At 34.9% G+C, this 18,168-nt stretch overlaps 1 protein-coding gene across 7 annotated transcripts in view; it reads left to right on the top strand.

Annotated features, from left to right (window-relative positions):
• The window catches only part of CEP170 (centrosomal protein 170), a 94,706-nt gene that overhangs the window by 17,786 nt on the left and 58,752 nt on the right, over window positions 1-18,168 (top strand). For all 7 annotated transcript variants that reach the window (XM_040598207.1, XM_040598203.1, XM_040598206.1 and 4 more), the window contains exons 2-7: window positions 1,758-1,903; window positions 5,116-5,205; window positions 10,941-11,019; window positions 11,628-11,686; window positions 11,798-11,960; window positions 12,876-13,010. In XM_040598207.1, coding sequence (XP_040454141.1) covers window positions 1,799-1,903; window positions 5,116-5,205; window positions 10,941-11,019; window positions 11,628-11,686; window positions 11,798-11,960; window positions 12,876-13,010 — 631 coding nt within the window. In that variant the 5' untranslated portion in view covers window positions 1,758-1,798. The remainder of the gene's footprint in view (window positions 1-1,757; window positions 1,904-5,115; window positions 5,206-10,940; window positions 11,020-11,627; window positions 11,687-11,797; window positions 11,961-12,875; window positions 13,011-18,168) is intronic.

Raw genomic sequence — 18,168 nt, 5'->3', positions numbered from 1 at the left:
ACTGGGTTAAATTAAAAATACAAATGTTAATTTCCTTCAAAGGTGCAGAATAAACTTTTAATTATTAAAACACTTATTTGGTAAATAGATGTCTTTACATTTTCAGCAAGTTATCATTCTAGATGTAATTTGTAATCTTCATATTTTCAATGAATAAAGTTTAATAGAGATGCTGTATCACTTCTTCCATTGACTTGGAGAACATTAAGTAGATGTAAGTTTTATGTGAAGAATGTGTTGTGATTACTTACAGCTGTGGTAAGATAATCTTATTGTAGGTATCGCTATATAAGAGAACACTTCGTTGAAATAAGTGTTTACTTTTTTATTAAGTAAATCTTTAGCACATTAAATCTTTCTAATTTCTTCTATTTGAGTTACATTAATTACTTTAAACTGGGTTGACAGCTTGGCTCATTCATTTTAGCATCTGCGATGGTATGCTTTTGACTTAGCTTTGTAGATATCTGTTTTGTCATTTTCAGATGCAGTTTTGACTTACCTCAGTCCTCTTTGTTAAGTTTTCATCAGTTGTGGTGCCTTTTCTCAAGTGTAGTTTGCCTAATGGGGCATTGTGGTCTTAGTGTTTACGTGTTACTCTTGGCTTTCACAACCTCGCTGCATTCTTGTTACGTTGCAGACTATGCTCAAGTCCACTGCAGTCTGCTTACAGTACATTTGCTCTCCTTGCATAATTTCACTAAATGATGTATAAAGAGGAGAGAAATGCCAGCTGTTTGGTACTGAGATGAATGCAGACTGGTTGATTTTTATTTTCTTTACCTTCTCTTTTAGTGAATATAGAGTGGCAATAAATTAATGAAATTATTGCTTTGGCTTCCTTTTTCTTAAAAGAGAGATTTGGAATACTTTTTAAAGGCTTTTCTAAGTATCAACCATTGCTTTGCTGTGGACAGTGCTTTTAATCATATTTTTGTCCAGTTTCAAGTAGGCCATATTATGTGAAGAAGTTTTCCATAGAAGATTTTACCTAGTTTTCAATTTTTGTTTTGTTCTGTATTTTGTGACATTTTAAATAGCTATTGGTTTTGGTTTTTTCCTGTGCAAGTATGTAGTATGTGATTGTTTATTGGAAAGTTAAGGTTAAGTTTTGTAGAAATACTACTTTCAGGTTTATTACTTATCAATAACTTCTAAATTGTTCATTTTGCATTTTTTGTTTACAATTCTAAATGTACACTCTTGAATTTCCAAGATACAAGTTTTATTGAGATAATCTAAGGTTAAGTAAGAAGCAAAGCTTCCTTAAATTAAAACTTTCACTTGGTGCTGTACAGAGGACCCGAACTTAAAACCAAATGAGGTAGTTCTTTTTTTTGCAGTAAAATGTAACGACAGACATGCAAATCACTTGCTGTATTCTGTGTATGTTTGCCACGTTGTTTATTGGTTGTGATAGTGAAAATGCATTAATGTAGCAATTATCTTGATAATAAGCGGTCAAATGTTAGAAGCTTTCTGACAACTTGACATACGGCTTTGGCATTAACTAGCTGCTTGTTCATTTTGAAGAACCTTACCTCCCATTAGGTTTGCCTAGTTGCACGAAGCAGAGCCTCAGACTATGTAAATCTGGAGCCTGTCACTTCCTGTGATTGCTGGATTCAGTAAATGCTGTTGAGAATGCTGTATTTTCAGAGCCTTTTTGTAGTCTTCTCACGGTGTTTGCTGAGCAGGAACTGTAGCTAAAAATAACTAAAATGAATTTCTCTGTCTCTCTTTCTTCCTCGCTGCAGGATGACGTAGCTTTGCCAAGGATTTATCAGCTAAGCAGAAAATGAGCTTAACATCCTGGTTTTTGGTGAGCAGTGGAGGCACCCGCCATAGGCTGCCACGAGAAATGATTTTTGTTGGAAGAGATGACTGTGAGCTGATGTTACAGGTAATTAATTGCATCAGCCTTCCATGTGCAACTGCTCAAATCATGAATTTAATTGCACCAGTTTCAGATTCCTTTTGAAAATTAAATTCCCCAGATGTTGGAGGAACGATTGTTTTGATTAATGTTTCGTGTTCATAGAAAAAAGTTAGTTTAAATGTATTGCCATCAGTCATACAGTTGCCATCGAAGTGCAAAGGATCACATTTCCTTCATATAAAGTACAAACAGAATGCAAAAATAGAAGGTGACATAGATTTTGCAGTATGATCAGTAGATTCTGTGCTCCGTAAAATGTCATAATGCTAAGTGCACTGGATGCTTTTGAAAAGAGCTTGCTTTTTTTCTGCAACTTGTAATCCAATTTAGCCACGTGATTTGATGTAACTCTATCCCCATATCCTGATCGTATTGTACAAAGGCAAATGAAGTTAGTGGAGAAGAGTATTTCTCTATTTCTAAGGAAGTTGGATGACTCAGTCTCAGTAACGGTTTCAGTGGAACTGAAAATACAAGTCTTAGTCAAAATAGTTTGATACTTTGGTAGCTTCCTCAACTTTGAGGATCCCAATGTGGAACTCTTAAAGGTGTGTAACTGTATTGTTATGTAGCCATACCGCATGCACTTTGTAATATCAAAGCTGTAGTCTTCTGAGCTGCTTCTTTCTAGTACATAACATTTTTGAATGCATAATGGTAGTATTTTAGGCGTTTGTTCTTGAAATCTTTGTTTAGTGTAGAGCTCTTAAGAAGATTGAACTTCAAAACTAATATTCTCAACCCTTTCTACCATCAATAAAATATTTGCTTTTGGATTTTTTGTTCCCAGGAATTGTGTGTGCAGCCAATAATGGCGAAATTAGAATCTCACTTGCAAAGGAAGTGCCTAGAAACTTATCTTTATGTGTTTTACTGAGAATGTAATACCTCTAGAAAACTGTGTTTAGCTCACGACCTCAGAAGGCACCCAAAGGTTTTATTGCTGATGGAAATACTTAGTCCTGTTAGAAAGTAATTGAAAATACTCTTTTAAAGACAGGCAGTATGATATCTTGATGATTTGTGGAAGTATTAAAAAACAAACAAAAAAAAAAACCCCAAACACACATAGAAAGACCCCAACACCAAAAACCAAAAACCAAAAACCAAACAAAAAAAAACAAACAAAAAGGGAAACTACAAAACCCCACCCTGTTGGTTCCAGACCAGAAGATTATAATAAAAAAATGCTTTTATTTTACTACTAGCTTGTTGTAATGGCTTATTGTTTCTCAAAAGAGGGAGCCTTTTCTTCCTTCTCTCTCCCTTATGCTTTCTCCTGTCCATGGTTGATCAGTCCTTAGAGTGAAGCTGAATACCCAAGCATTTATTAGTTTGGCTTACAAAACTTCAGTCATCATTACCTTTGAAAGCAGCTGCCTCTGATTAATATTGTGAATAAATTCCAGTTACGTACAAATGTTATTTGTTATGTATTGACTTCAGAGTTAGTAAAAAGAATCAAGAGGTGATTTTCAAGAATATTCTCTTTAACCTGCCGTTATGTTTGGTCTACATGCCAGCATGATTGTACCAGCACATACAGCTTCAGGAGGAGGAACCCACCAAAAGAGAAGCTAATAATGTGTTCTTGTTCTGTATGTGTAGCTCTTTGTGTAGGACCTCCCTTTCCACTCTTGACAACTTGGTGGTTCTCTTACTGCAAAGCATGTGGACAATGCATGATAAAGAAGGCAGAATTTAATGCTTTATTCATAATCTCTCGACAGAAAACATGTTATAAAGGCCTCATTAAAAAGCATTTCAACTGTGTTGCATGTTTGATGGAATTTGACCTCAGATCTGTACCTAACACTGTTCTTCTAAGAGGTTTTGTTCATGTCTGGGAATACAGATTTGCTTTAAATGTATTATTTTGTAAATATGCTCAAACATAGAGTGCAGGCTTTGTATTTAGCTGGCTGCTCCAATGCATCACCCTGCTTCTGGATAAATACCACATTTTCCCTTCTTTCACCATTATGTTAAGAAAACTTCTTGAATCTTGATAAGGAAATCATCTCCAAGGAAAAAAAAAATACATTATTCATAATACCAGATTTATTTTTAAATAAGACTATTCTCATTTTCTGTATTCTGAACATTTTCTTAGTCTGGATTGAAATTAAGCATCTTTGTCTAAAATAATGCCAGTAACGAATTTATTTTAACTGAGGGTGGAGTTTTCCTCTTATATTTGTACAGCTCTTAGCATAGTTATTTTGTGATTTTTATTATTTATGCAGTCATATATAAATCTTTGTACTGGGTCTGGCTGAGTTGGAGTTAATTTTCTTTATAGAAGCCCTATGGTACTATGCTTTGGATTTGTGATCAAAACACTGTTGATAACACTCCAGTATTTTAGCTGTAGCTGAACAGTGTGTGCACAGTTTTAAGGCACTCTCTCAGTCTGCTCCTCCTACACACACATGACTGTGGGGATGCACAATAAGTTGAGAGGCAACACAACTGGGGCAGCTGACTAAAACTGACCAAAGGGATATTCCGTGCCATATAATGTCATGCTCAGCAATAAAAACTGAGGGAGGGGGCTTTGGTGAAGGTAACCACTGCTCATAAACTGGTGGGCATTGGTCTCCTTGTGAGAGGTGGCGATTGCCTTTGCATCACTTGATTTGTTTTATTTCTTCTTCCTCTTTCCTTCGCTGTTTAGACTATCTTTAACTTGACCCATGAGTTTTCTTGCTTTTGCTCTTCCTCTTCTATCCACCATCCCACTGGGGCAAGGGGGAGTGAGCGAGCAGCTGTGTGGTGCTTGACTGCTGGCCAGGACACCACAGTCTTGAATGCATGTAGTTAAGGGGAGAGAGAGGGAAAGGTGAAGTTGGTGATATTAAATTAAACATCAGTGGTACTGTGGTGAACTGGAAAAAAAAAATATCTTTGCATAAGTTATGGCTTGATCTGACGTACAATCACATTTGGGAAAACATTAAGAAAATAATTCTTATTTTAAGATTCTGCTATGGGCACCTGGGACCAGGGTTGGGTAAGGTTAGGGACTGAGTTTTCTCATATGTGAGACTAACTTTTAAATATAATTTCAATAAATATGTCATGTAGAAAGAAAATAATAACACTCCTTTAAGAAATAGCCATTAATGCTATCTTAATCTACCTTATTTTATATAATTTTTGTATATCTATTTTAGTCACGAAGTGTGGACAAGCAACATGCTGTCCTTAACTATGATGCCTCTACGGATGAACACTTGGTGAAGGATTTGGGCAGCTTGAATGGGGTAAGTTAACATCAGAAGTGGATAGCTACCCATAGTCTTTTTATGTTGGCTTTGGGGTTTTGTTTGAGCAAAGAGGGTATGACTTAACAAGTGTACATTAATACCTCTTTAATGCAAGATCGGAAATTGGGGCACATTCAAAAGGAGAATGTATTTTTCTGGGAGTTTTCTACTGCATGTTATTTAAAGGGCTGCAGTAAATGCCAATAATAAGAGGGCCTTAGCAGTAGGAAAAAACTCAAATGAATAAAAAGAAATATGCTACTCTTCTGTATTTCAGAAATGTAGGAAAAAATCTAGAGTATATTATTAAAAAAAAGGTATTTCAATCTCTAAAATATCTGGTTAAGAAATAGATTTTTGTTTCTTATGCTATTCTTTCTCCCTTTTTCATACAGAAAAGAATGTTAAACTATTCCATATATGATAAAGTATGCAATAACGCTGTTATATGTAAACCTGTTTAATTCAATATTTGCATTAGCAATAATACGTGTCAAGTTATTACAAACTCTTATAGGAAAAATGCAAAGTTATGAGCAAAATAAGAGTTTCATATGACATTTTAAGTTTTAAGGCTTTTCTAGGAATTGTGTAGACGGTATTACCAGTAAGCCTCACCTTTCATAAGTGTTCTTAATAACATAAAAGATTATTAAAAACAGTAACTTTGTCATATTTTTATAGCCTTTTAGATATTTCTTTATGATCTGTTTATACACACTAGTTACGGTTCTTGTTTTATATAACTTTGAATATTTGACTGTGTCATGGGTGCATACAGAATAAAATCATAAGTCCATCTGTGATTGCTTATTTGAATCAGTATTTAGAAAGCTACTGGTAGTGAACAGCTTTTCAAATGTTTAGAGAAAAAAAGAAGGTGAAGAAATCTCAAGTTGCTGCCTGTTAGCATTGAGTTAGGTTTTTGTGTTTGATCTTCAAGTGCATTTCAAAAGAAAACCTCTGTTAGTCCGTCTGTATTAGGTTTTCTGTATTTTAAGGTAACTAACTTCGCCTTCTAAAGAGTCAGAGTCTCAAGTCTGTATGAAGCCATTGTAACCTGAAGGGTTATATCCTTTGAACAGTTGTAGACATGTAAGAACTTTACTCCTTAAATATTTAATATACCTCTGTATATTGAAAGTCAATGCACTGTTTTCAAGTCAGTGATCAAAAATTAACTCAGCGCATAGTAATTTTTTGCTGAGCCATTTATTTTTATTCCCTAATTCTATGTTACTCCTGTAGTCAATAGGCATACTTTCAGATTTTCATTGCCTTGTCACAAAACTTCATTTAATGAAGATATATGTTAAAAGGCCTTCATTCTATTCCTTTCTTTGCCTCTGAGCTTTCAGTTACTTGCTTCGCTTGATCTGATTCATTCTCAAGTTTGAGGTGTCAGTTGCGCTATAGCTGTTTACCCAGAGACATCAAAGGAGCTCTTTCTTTCCACAGTTTTGGGACAGAGAATATTAAATCTCAGATGTTCAGTCTTTGCTCTTTGTGCTTCCCTTACTGTCTCTTTCCAACTTTGCTTTTCTTACATCCCTCTGCTTACCTGGTTTCAGGTCAAAATAGGAAACATAATTTTATAACACCGTACTTAAATTCTGTGGCAAAACACTATATGCAGTGCCTCTGTGCTATGTGGTGAACTACTAACTGGGCAAGAAATTCTTTTAGTCTCGCTACTGCTTCCACTGAGAACACCACCACCCTAACGGACAAGTTCCTCTTAGTGCTTCATCAGCTTCTACAAGTTCTTGTTTTGCTTGCTTCATCAAGAGCAAATGTTTATTTTGAGCCTCCCCAGCTAGACCCATTTCTTTGGAGAACAGATGCATACTTTTCTTAGTATACAGGACCACTCCATTCTTGCTGTAACACACTTTAACCACAAAAGATAATTCAGTGTTTAAGGGGAGATGGCTACTATGAGTATGTAGGGCTTTTATTTTGAGTTTTGTGAGTCTTAAATAATTTCATGAGATGAACTTTAATCGCACCTGATTCCCCAGTACCTGACTATTCTTACCTGTGTGGTTGATTCCCACTCAGTTCATTGAAAGGGTTACAGCAGTCTTCATCCTGGATATTATACATCTACATCTGAAGGTAAAGCAAAAGGCAATTTACACAGTGTAAAGTTTTATATGTAATAATCCATCGTGACTCCTCCTGGTCATTCCTGCTTGTCTTTTATTTCATACAAAATAGGTTTAAGACATTTCTCAAAATCTGAAGAAAATATGTATGGGTGCGAAGATATAATCTATTATTTCACCAATATCAACAGAATTCAGTTGTATTTTCTCCTTTGACTTCTGACCTCAAAAACACAGCAGAAAAATTATCAAACATTCATGGCCTTGCTGAATAGCATTCTTCTCAGGAATATTTACAAGATAGTGAAAGTCCATTGACACTGATGTTTTAGGCCTGGATTGTGAAATGCTCAGTAAACTTTGTGAAGGCTCAAAGAGAGTTTTCTCTCACTATTTGAAGAATAAAGCTTTGGAAATCATGAATATATAAAAATGTGCATAGAGTCATTTAAGGGGGTGGAAGGATTCCTTATTTACATAGTAACTAGTTTTTTCAAGCTAGCTTTGTTTTGCATCCCAAACCTGTGGTGGCATTTTAACTCTCCAGTGGCAAAGCAACTGAGGCTTGGTGGTTGTATGCCATCAGTTCAGTTGTGAGGATATATGTAGACTGCACATACTGCCTTCAGAGTTCTCTGGGTTGAGTGTTCTGCATGCACATGAATTTCAGAGCTCTGATGACCTGGGAGGAAAAATATGTGTGTGTGTATATATGTATGTATGTATGTATATATACACACACACACACACACACATATATACCTAAATGTATGTCCGCAAGGTGGCTTGAATTTTGTTGATTCACTAACATTTAGGCTGCCTTGAGGATATTCTTCACATGGTCTCACACAGCGTTAAAGTGGAATAAATATGCATTAAACACCACTCGAAGTTTCGTGCTTACAAACCAGTAAATACTTGTACCTTTAATTCTTACTTCTCATGGAAGATATTTTCTATGAAGTAGATAAGCAATTTCCTTAGATAATGAAATAAACATTGTTTTCATTTAGGAAAAGAAAAAAAACAACCAACAAACAACCAGAAGATCCCTTTACTATTTTGGGGAACTACATTGTTTCTGTCTTTCCAGACTTCATCTACTACTAGATTTAGATAAGCAACACGATGTTAAAAGACTCACATTTTGGCTTAATTGAATAATTAAGTGTATTTTTTGTGTGTGTCTGCCCCTGACTTCAAAGTGATTAAAAAATGGCATATTTCAGTTGCTGCATTCCTTAGAAACATGTACATGTTGTTGTAGAATTCTTTTAAGTTAGTGGTTTTTAAGTAACTGTTAATTCTTTTAAGTGGGATGATCCTGTGGGGTTGCAGTATTCTGAGTTCCCAAAACCAGCACACACCAGTAATAAATCTGTTTCAGAAAGGCACCCTGGATGTTTAATCTCCTATCCATAGTATTACCATGCATTTGTTATTAAAAGTAAAAATGATCAAGCAGCTGTAAATTTTTTAAGTTGTATATTTTAATGGGAAAATATACAACTGATAAATAATTCATAAAGTAATGCAACAGTCTTAGACTAGCTAGTCCATAAATATTTTATTTGCCTTGAATTTGCCCTAAATTAAGGCTTCATTTTGTATTTTAAAAGAAAATGAAGTAAGCAACGCCAAGGAACAAGATACTTTTCACCTATAGCTGATTATTCATACTTCTTACAAGGAAGATGCTACCATCTTGTAAGTCCAGATGTTGTGTTCTTTTCAGCTATTAAGGAGAGGGAAGATTTCATGCTAGGGGAGAGTATAGGGGAGAGGAACTTAGAGTGTAAATTGTTTCTTCTTAATGCAGATTTGAATTGAGCTTTCAGGAACAGTTTAAGGCAAGATGCTGTGCAGTTTTCTGTCAGCTCAAACTCTTCAAGGTTCTGTAATTCTGAAAGTGTTTTAAATAGTATACAGAGTTACATGAACTGTTTTTTCTCTGTAGCCTGATCTGTAGTTCTTGTAACTGAGAGCTTCATATTCTATTCTGCTAGGCAAAACATAAACATGCCTTCACCCTTCTGTGTTTCTCTGTCACTGAGTGAATTCAGAAGATACTGACAATATAGAGTTTTCTCTGAAGGTAGAAAATTCAGTTTAAGAAACACTTCACTTTCGCAGTTAAGAGGTTCAGTGTAATTTAGAGAGTTCTAAGGGTGGTGATATGACTCAGGATGACCGGAAGGGTCAGTTTGAGAACTGTCTTTGGGAGATGGCAGGTTCTGGGAGAAGTCTCTACCTGAAGGTTTAAGCATATTCTTCCACTGTAGAAGGGCAAGTTGTGAGAAGAACAGTCTCAGCTCTTTAACATCCACTCCTCCCTTAGTGTGCAATTGTCCTTGATTTCTGCTGCCTGAAGTCACCACATGCAACTTCAAGTCTTGCTGACATTAGTAACCAGGGCAGTTTGCTTGACGCTGACAGTCTACCTTGCTAAGACTGTCCATCAGTCTTTGAAGATACAGATCAGTTCCAATGACGGAATAAACTCTTCCCTGCTCTCCCCATCCCACCCCCCACACGCCCCATTCTTACAAGGGCTTGTGTCTGGTTTAAAATTTTCTTAGGGCTTGAATAATCTAACTTCAAGACCTATTTATATTCATTTAATTATTTTCCCACAGAGATGAAAGAAAATATTTTCCAGCTTTTCCAAATTACATCTCAGAACCATTTTGACTTGAACATGTGCTATTCTTCCTCCTTGCTGCTTCTGTAATTAGTTATTGTATGTATCTTAGGTGTTCTTTTGAAATTTATACCAGCATGGTTTTGCAAATTCCATGTGATTTTTTGCTGTTTGGTTTAATCAAGACCTTGAAATAAAAGTGGTTTTTAATCTGTACTGGCCAACTGATACTGAGAAAACTTTCAGGTACACAAGTTGTTTTCCAAATCACTGAAAGCTTGTCTGATTTCTCCAACTATATTTCCACCAGTGATTTCAAAGACAAGAGGATTACTTATTGTACTAGTAACTGAATTTTAAAAGATATTGTGAAACCTACAGAATTTCCTCTGTCTTGCTGCTAGCTGGTATAATAATGCTCTTTCTGCTTACAAATGTCGTTATACCTACTCTTGAAAGAGTCACAATATATTGAATTTTTTATCACTGCTATTTGGAGTTACTCAGATGCAGTAGCTTGATCCATTTTTCCTTTTAGTCCTTTGATAATGCTTGGAAATTATAAGCTACCTCATAACTCTCATATCCAGTGTTAAATGATGTACAAATGTGATGATAAATCAATTCTGACACCTAATTAGGATTGAAAAAGCAAACGACAAGAAAAATAATGAATGGAGGTGCTAATTTGAGGGACTGGTAATCAACAATTCAGTAAATGCTGCTAGCAAGAGTAAACTTGTAAGAAACTTTTCAAGGCCAGTGTGGTGTCAGCAGCCTGGTTAGTGACTGGTGTTTAACCTTTCTTTTGAAATATTTTGTGAAACAGGTGGCAATTTGAGCTTATAGTTTAATTCCCCAGTGGATCACCAGTAGAAAACTTGCAGTGCTGAAAACTTTCTTATAAAGTTACTGAAGTGATTTGTCATTTTATTATTTGGGAATATAACAGTATCTCTTTCTGTCCTCATTTATTTCTGTAGACATTTGTGAATGATGTGAGGATTCCGGAACAGACATACATCACTCTGAAGTTAGAAGATAAACTGAGATTTGGATATGATATCCTTGTCATAAAAATGCAAAGTGTTGGGACATTCTTTTGTTGTTAAGTATGGTTATGTTAAATTAAGGGGGCTCATACTATTTGAGAAGCAACTTTGAAATATTTCTTTCTCTTTATTACAAAAATTCCTGTATTAGAGAAAATGACACATTTTAGAATACTGTACCTTGATCAGAACTATCAATAAAGTACATTCCATTTCTTCTCACTGAGGAACCCTCAACTTCCAATTACAACTTAAAACTTAATGTGTAACTCATATGTTGCTAAGAAACATTACTTTGAGGCAAATACACAACTATTTGCATCATATGAGATTGTTTACAAGTAGAGAAGATTACAAATAATTACTCAGCAAACTACTGAATGAAAAAACTTGTAGTTACAACCTTAAAGTGTCTACTCATGTTCTGTTAATAAATAGTAAATAATTGTATTGTGCAGTTGTTTTGATGAATATGATTGTACATGCTCATCCTAACAGTGACGTATCTGTAGAAGTGTTACCATTCCAGTGGCAGAATAGGCTGCAGAACTTTTGATTTCTGTAAAATCCTCTTATGACTTGAGAAATCTTTCCAGTATTTTCCTTAGCATTTCCTACATACTAATCTTTTTACTGTTGTCAGGGGAGAGATGAGAGTCCCAGAAGAAGCCCTTAAGGTAACAACATGCAGTTCCTAGATGTTCTTCTGTCATTGTGTAATTATTGGTGATGTAGGGGGGGTTTCCACTCATTGAGCTTTTTTTTTTCCCCTATTCAATGATATGTAGCATGAAAAATTCACAAGCCAACTCCAATTATTCCAAAAATCTTCAGAGGCAGAAGGTGTGAAGCAAACCAACTCAAAAAGCTCAGAGTCCAAGGTAACAGACTCCACAGCTGAAGCGCACCACAAAACTACAGAAGCACTGAAATCTGAAGAGAAATCAATGGGTAAGGTTCTTTTTTGCTGCAGAAGCACAAAAACTTGGAAAAGGATATTCATTTGCTTTTTTAGCATGCTTCTGAACTTCTGTAGATAGTAAAAAGTCCACATAATGTGACATTTTAAACATACTTGAAGTGTAATTAATAAATTTTGGAATTGAATTTCTGCCTTTTTTACTGAGCTAAATCTCAGTAGGGTGAAGTATTGTTCCAAGAGATCAGTTGACAACTAATCCAGTCAATTTATCATCAAGGTACAAATCTTAATTGTATCAGTGGGGGAGTTTCTTAGTTAATTTTTATGTTTGAATGTGTTTAATCATGTGTACATCCTATATAAGAAATGGCATTTTTAATTGTACTGTAATTTAACTATTACATTAAAAAAAAAAAAAAAAAAAAGGCTGTGCTTAGTAACGTTTTACGCAAGGTAACTTTAAGCACTCTGTAGTAGCTGTCAGCGATTTGGAACCGTGGCTACATTGCAAAATTTGATCAGTTTTTCACACAGGGAGTTCAGATTTCATTGAAAGGTCAGTGTGGGTAAAAACGAGAATCTTCTCACAGAAATAGCAGTGGACAGCTTTTACAAATGTACTGCTGTGCGGATGACCTCAAACTGAAAGCAGAAAGTAATGTTTACGGATACATCAGGGTAACAATAAGAGATGTCAGCTGCCTTTGCATAAACATTTGTGTCAGAAGTTTTGATCAGGTTGTTACTAAGCTTTTATATTTAGAAGCCAGATCAGTTATCCAGCCTCCAAGTTTGTTTTGTATTTAGGCAAATACATGCAGCTGATTCCCTTCAGCTTCCAGGAGAAATGACCCAAGCAAATGACTTTCTCTTCATGTTATTTTAACCTAAACATCACAACTAAACAGAAAAGTAATTTCCTCCGCTTTGGGCTGGTTTTATAGATCTCTCTGCCATGCCTCGTGGGACACCTTTGTACGGACAGCCAGCCTGGTGGGGTGATGATGAAGCTGATGAAAAGAATGGTTGCAAGCCAGATAGCAAGCACGACGAAAAAATGCATGAGAAGGGGGCTTCAGGTAAGTCTGTTGTCTTATTTTTGTGGGTTTTTCCTCTTTAGTAAAGTCCATATATTCTTAACTAGGGAACTATACAGATATTAATGTTTGGAAGTTTCCTAGACAGTTTGCATAGGTGAAAGCCTATTAAAATTAAGTTAGTTTAAAAAATGTATTCTGTGAGAAACCATGCATTTCCAGAGACCGATTTCACATGTAGTGTATCACTTTCCTGGTATTTAATACAATTTGTTATCAGTAAATATAGAAAATAATGTTACCTGAACCAGTGTGTCTTATTTATCAATTCCTCCCATATCTACCATCTTGTATGCTTAAAATTAGAGATTGTATAGGGCTATTTCATCAAAATAATTTCTGAAAATAAACGGTGCTATATTATATCTGTACTAGATTTTTAGCTATATAAGGTGATCTATGCTAGCGTTCTCTCCTGTAATTCAATAAAGCTGCTTTGTGGGAATTGCATTTCACAGTTCTTGCAGTAAAGATTTGCATAGTCTAAACTGGTAAAGTTTATTTCCCCATAATACAGGGAGGGGATCAGTTAGCCTGTCTACACACAGTATGTATTGCCAAAACTTAAAGCTCAGTGTCTATAATTAGGCTTCTAGAGCTATCACGAGGCATATAAATAAAGTGACTGCTACTCTAATAAAGAGAATAGCTGTAAAACTTAAATTAGGATAATATTCAGCCATGTTTGTTTAGTTGTTTAGACATGTATTTGAGGCTCAACAGTTTTTAATTTATAGTTTTTTTTAGAGTACTTCAACTGAGGTGGGGAATTCTCTCTTCCTGTAATAGTAGTTGCTTTGGTTATCGCACAGGTATTTTTCTGGAATTGGAGAAAAAGCATGTAAAATCAAACTAAACTAACACTTTGATGCAATGAAGTCAGTGTCTTTTTGTGCAACTTAAAGAACTTTGTTGCATATAAAATAATTCAGTACCAGTTACAGAACACTTTCTTATTTGGTTGGGTTTATGGTGAAAAAACTACCTTACAGAGCACAGGAGGAGTACGCTGTCGTGTGCTCCTATGGAGGCTTTTTAACTAACTAGAGGTTTAATATCCTACATTAGCAATCTATAACTCTACAGTTCAAATCTTGTCTAGAAATGTGTTCTTCAAACATTTTTAAGCATTCCTAAAGAATATAAGTTTTTTTCCCAGTGGCAATAATAATGAGAGACAATGACTGTTAAGATATTGTTCCACATCCATTTTTCTCAACAAAAAGGGAAAGCACGTATGTCATCATTTACAATGAAGAAGAATTAAGTCCTTGACTTTGAGTCATGCCATGGACAGACTTGCTAGCCACATGATTCTCCTTGCTTTCCAGGTTACAGGAAATATTAATTGTTGGCTCGGAAACCTGTGACTCTGTGTCTGGCTGTATATGCCAAAACAGGGGTGGGACTGTCTCTAGTATCTGTGTTTTCATTGCTTAGATGCCAGTGTCTGTAGCAAACAAAAAAAAAAAAAAAAAAAAAAAGAATTCATGAAGCATTCAATACTCATGTGTATCTATCTACATTAATTTTTAAAACATGCATGTTATTTTCCCTTATTAAATACAGGATTATTAAAAAGTAATATCCCAAAATCTGTCGTTCTGATGCCATGCCATTAACAAGGCTTCTGTTTAATAGTATGCCTGTACTTATTTTTTTTGTCATTTTGAATCGGTTTTTCTGAAGCAATATTGGAATGGTTTACATGCTCTGGTATTTATTTTATCAAGCAATTTTTCAGCAAGTGGTCAGTGTCTCTGGCTTAGTCCCTGAGCTCAAAGAAAAGTAAGATTCCAGCTTCCTCTCAAACTAACCAGGGAGGTGCAGTCTGTTTCAGTAATAGACAAAAGTAAGTTTATTCGAGGCAGGCCTTCAGTAATGGGGATATTTTTGACATGGTTTGCCTTAGTGAATTCATCATAAAGTAAATAAATTATGAGTAGAGAAAATGGACTAATATTTTCCACAGTGTTTAGCTGATTTTGTATGTTTTCCATATATATACACTAAATAAAATTTCTGTCCAGAGCATTCTTGGCAAATACATTTCTGTTTTTTAAAAATGTCCAACATATGTTAGAAATCTCTTTTGTTTATGTTGCTGCTGTTTAATCATTAATTTATCACCTACAAATAGAATTAGTCTAAGTAGAAAATACGAATAGCTTCTCTTTCCTTCAAACTGAAATACTAATAAATCTGCAAGAATGGAATTTATTTTGAATAAGCACACACTAAACAAAAACTTATGTGAAATGTTACAGGAAGAGACTGTTGGGAAAAAAACAAAACCTGACATTATTGCAAAACAATTTAATTTGGGAGGATATGGAACTAAAATCCCTTCTATAGACAAGTGATTTATTTATCTTGATCACTTAATCTCTGAGTAGACATTAGTCCTATGTTTTACTACTCTGGTTTTTGACTGTCGTAGGTGGGTTTTAGTAGTGTTGGCAGGGAGCCTGAGAAGACAGACCAGATGAGAGTTGATATTTCCCTCTCTGGACACATTTCTTACACATTTCTTCAACCTCAGAACACTAACTACATCCATGTAGAAGTGTGTAAAAAAAAAAATATCCTGAATGTTTTCACACAATAATAAAATAAAGACAAGCTTTTGGGGCTTCTTTGGCCCACAATTACATTCCATGAAAACATTAAGTTAATTTTCAACAAGTAATGTTTTATTCAGGCACATAGGTTTTATAATAGAGATTAATACAATGATTGGAAATCAATATAAAGAAACACTTTAATGAAAAGAAATTTGAAACATTACAAACTGTCATGTTTAGACACTTTTGAATAAAAGCAAACTGAAAAAAAGGGTTCAAGACTGATGCAGTTATTTGTTCTTTCATGGGGTAAATTGTATTAACTATCTAAAACACTGATTTGGAACATGCTTCCTAACATAAACTGCCTAAAAGTAAGTACATTAAAGGTGAATTCACCTATGTAAGATCTTGAACTTTTTGTTCAGTATCTCAAATCAAGAAAGCTTGATAACATTTTAACAAATTAATCCTATGAAGAATCTGCTTCATGCTTTAATGGTTTGGTACTGATTATTCACTGAATAGAAAAGAAGGCATGAATTATAACAGATGGGGCAAGGTTTAATGAGGAGATTGAAATGGGTAATTTGTTTCTGCTAAGCCAACTATAGACAATTAGTCTTTACAGTCTCAAGTTAATAAGATTATTTTGATGTTACTGTCTTTCTATCACATCAGAAACTAACTAATGGAAATTATTTGCAAACAGCAGAATAGCCTCAAAAACCTTAAAAAGAAAAAAAATCTTTCTGCTTTTTTTCGAACATGCATGTTGCTCTAATGTTCCATCAATCTACTAGTCCGTATTAAAATGAACATTTGCATATACAACTACAGTGTGACTATCTGTGCCCCAGCTGTTAAACTTACATGATATTGGCAAGTTTACCAGGTGTGTAATTACTGTTATTGTTATGTGTTACACTCCCATTTCCTGGAAGAGCAAAAATTGCGTTCTCTGCTCATGGTATGGTAGTACTTATAAAAGTTTACATCATTAATGCCTTTACCAGAGATCTGAGAAAAAGCAGAAGTCAGCTGCCTGGAATACATACATGCAAGTGCCGCGTGTGTAAGGCTTGCTTTGCAAAGTTGTAGCAGCGAATGTGCACAGTATGTCACAGGGAGATTACAAAACTTTTTAGAGCCGTGACAGCAATACGTTAAAGTAAGATTAGTTTTGCACTTTTTCCACTTTAACGCCTTTAAAGCATGCAGTTAAACATTTTATTATGAGAGGTAGGGATTTTTATACATTTATTTTGAGAGAAAATTTTGGTATTATTTCATAGGACAGGTTGTAATAACATTAGAAGACAAAGATGATCTTATTTAATACTAGGTGAATCACTACATGTATTTTTTTACAATCTCGTCTTTAAATAACAAATGAAAAATATGCTTCAGCTGTAAAGCAAAAAAAGAACCTAAACGGTAAGTGGGAAAGAACAATTAGTAATATGGAGAGAAAGAGAAAGGAAAAAAAATTCAATTGCATGTTCAAAACCGCTAACTTCAGCTTTTTTTTCATTAAACATGGCTTTATATTTGGTACTGTGCAATAATAACGTACAAAAAGTATTTTGGGGTATTGCGTAAATACGCTATTTTGGCTACTTCTAATACCTTCTGCGAACTAAATATTTTGCTCCAGGTTGACAGACATTTTTTCAAGAAGGGCTTGGAAATTCCAGATCATTTTCTTTCACAAGTTTTATTCTTAAAATTGTATTTTTAAGGCAGAAAAAAAAGAACATTTCTAAAAATCTGAAGACTGCAAAATATTTTCTGAGGTTTCATTCAGTCATTGCAGATGATAATATATTCATATACACAGGCAATTTCTTGTGATTGTGTATTGTGTTGAATAGCACAGAACACCTATGACATTTCTTGTCCAGATGGGCAAGTAAGATATTAAGATTCTGAGTATTTGGTCTGTAACTTAAGAAATAAAGTTTAAAAAAAACAAAAGCCCTAGAAGGTGTAATCAATTCTGCTAATGTCAAAAAGTGAATGTTGCTTTTCTGATGGTCATCTCTGAGACTGTTCTAGTAAAGGATCTCCCTGAATCTCCATTTGATTAAGCCTATGATTTCCCAAATATTAGTTTCTTAGTCTCTCCTAGCCTCATTTATTTTGCTAATAGTCTCACTACACCTGTGTAGCACCTACAGTCACTGCTTCCTTACTCGCCTTGTAGAAACTGTTGCACAGTTGTCTTTTGTAGCTCTAGACCTTTGTAGAATGAGAGTTTATTCTTTGCAGATACCCGGTTCTTTTTCTGCTCCTTTCCTTTCACTCTTGCCAGTTCAGAAATCGCTTTAGTCCCTGAAGAGATTGCAGTTCACAACCCATCCATCCCCCCATTTTCCCAAAACACACTTTCAGTTCCACACAACTGCCTCTTTTGCTGTACAGATACTATGCTGCTTTTGTTTAAAAATTATAGAGCCATGGTGACCGTTATCTTCAGTATTTGCTTGAGGATTTTCTCTTAAAGCTGTCTGTATTTAGTCTGATACATAATTTCCTTCATCTTGGCAGATGACTTTTATAATAGGATTTCAAAG

This window comes from Falco naumanni, chromosome 6 (genome assembly GCF_017639655.2).
Source record: "Falco naumanni isolate bFalNau1 chromosome 6, bFalNau1.pat, whole genome shotgun sequence".
In the NCBI taxonomy this organism is placed as follows: Eukaryota; Metazoa; Chordata; class Aves; order Falconiformes; family Falconidae; genus Falco; species Falco naumanni.
The sequence above is the reverse complement of the archived record's forward strand: the minus strand, read 5'-3'. Positions and strand labels throughout refer to the sequence as shown.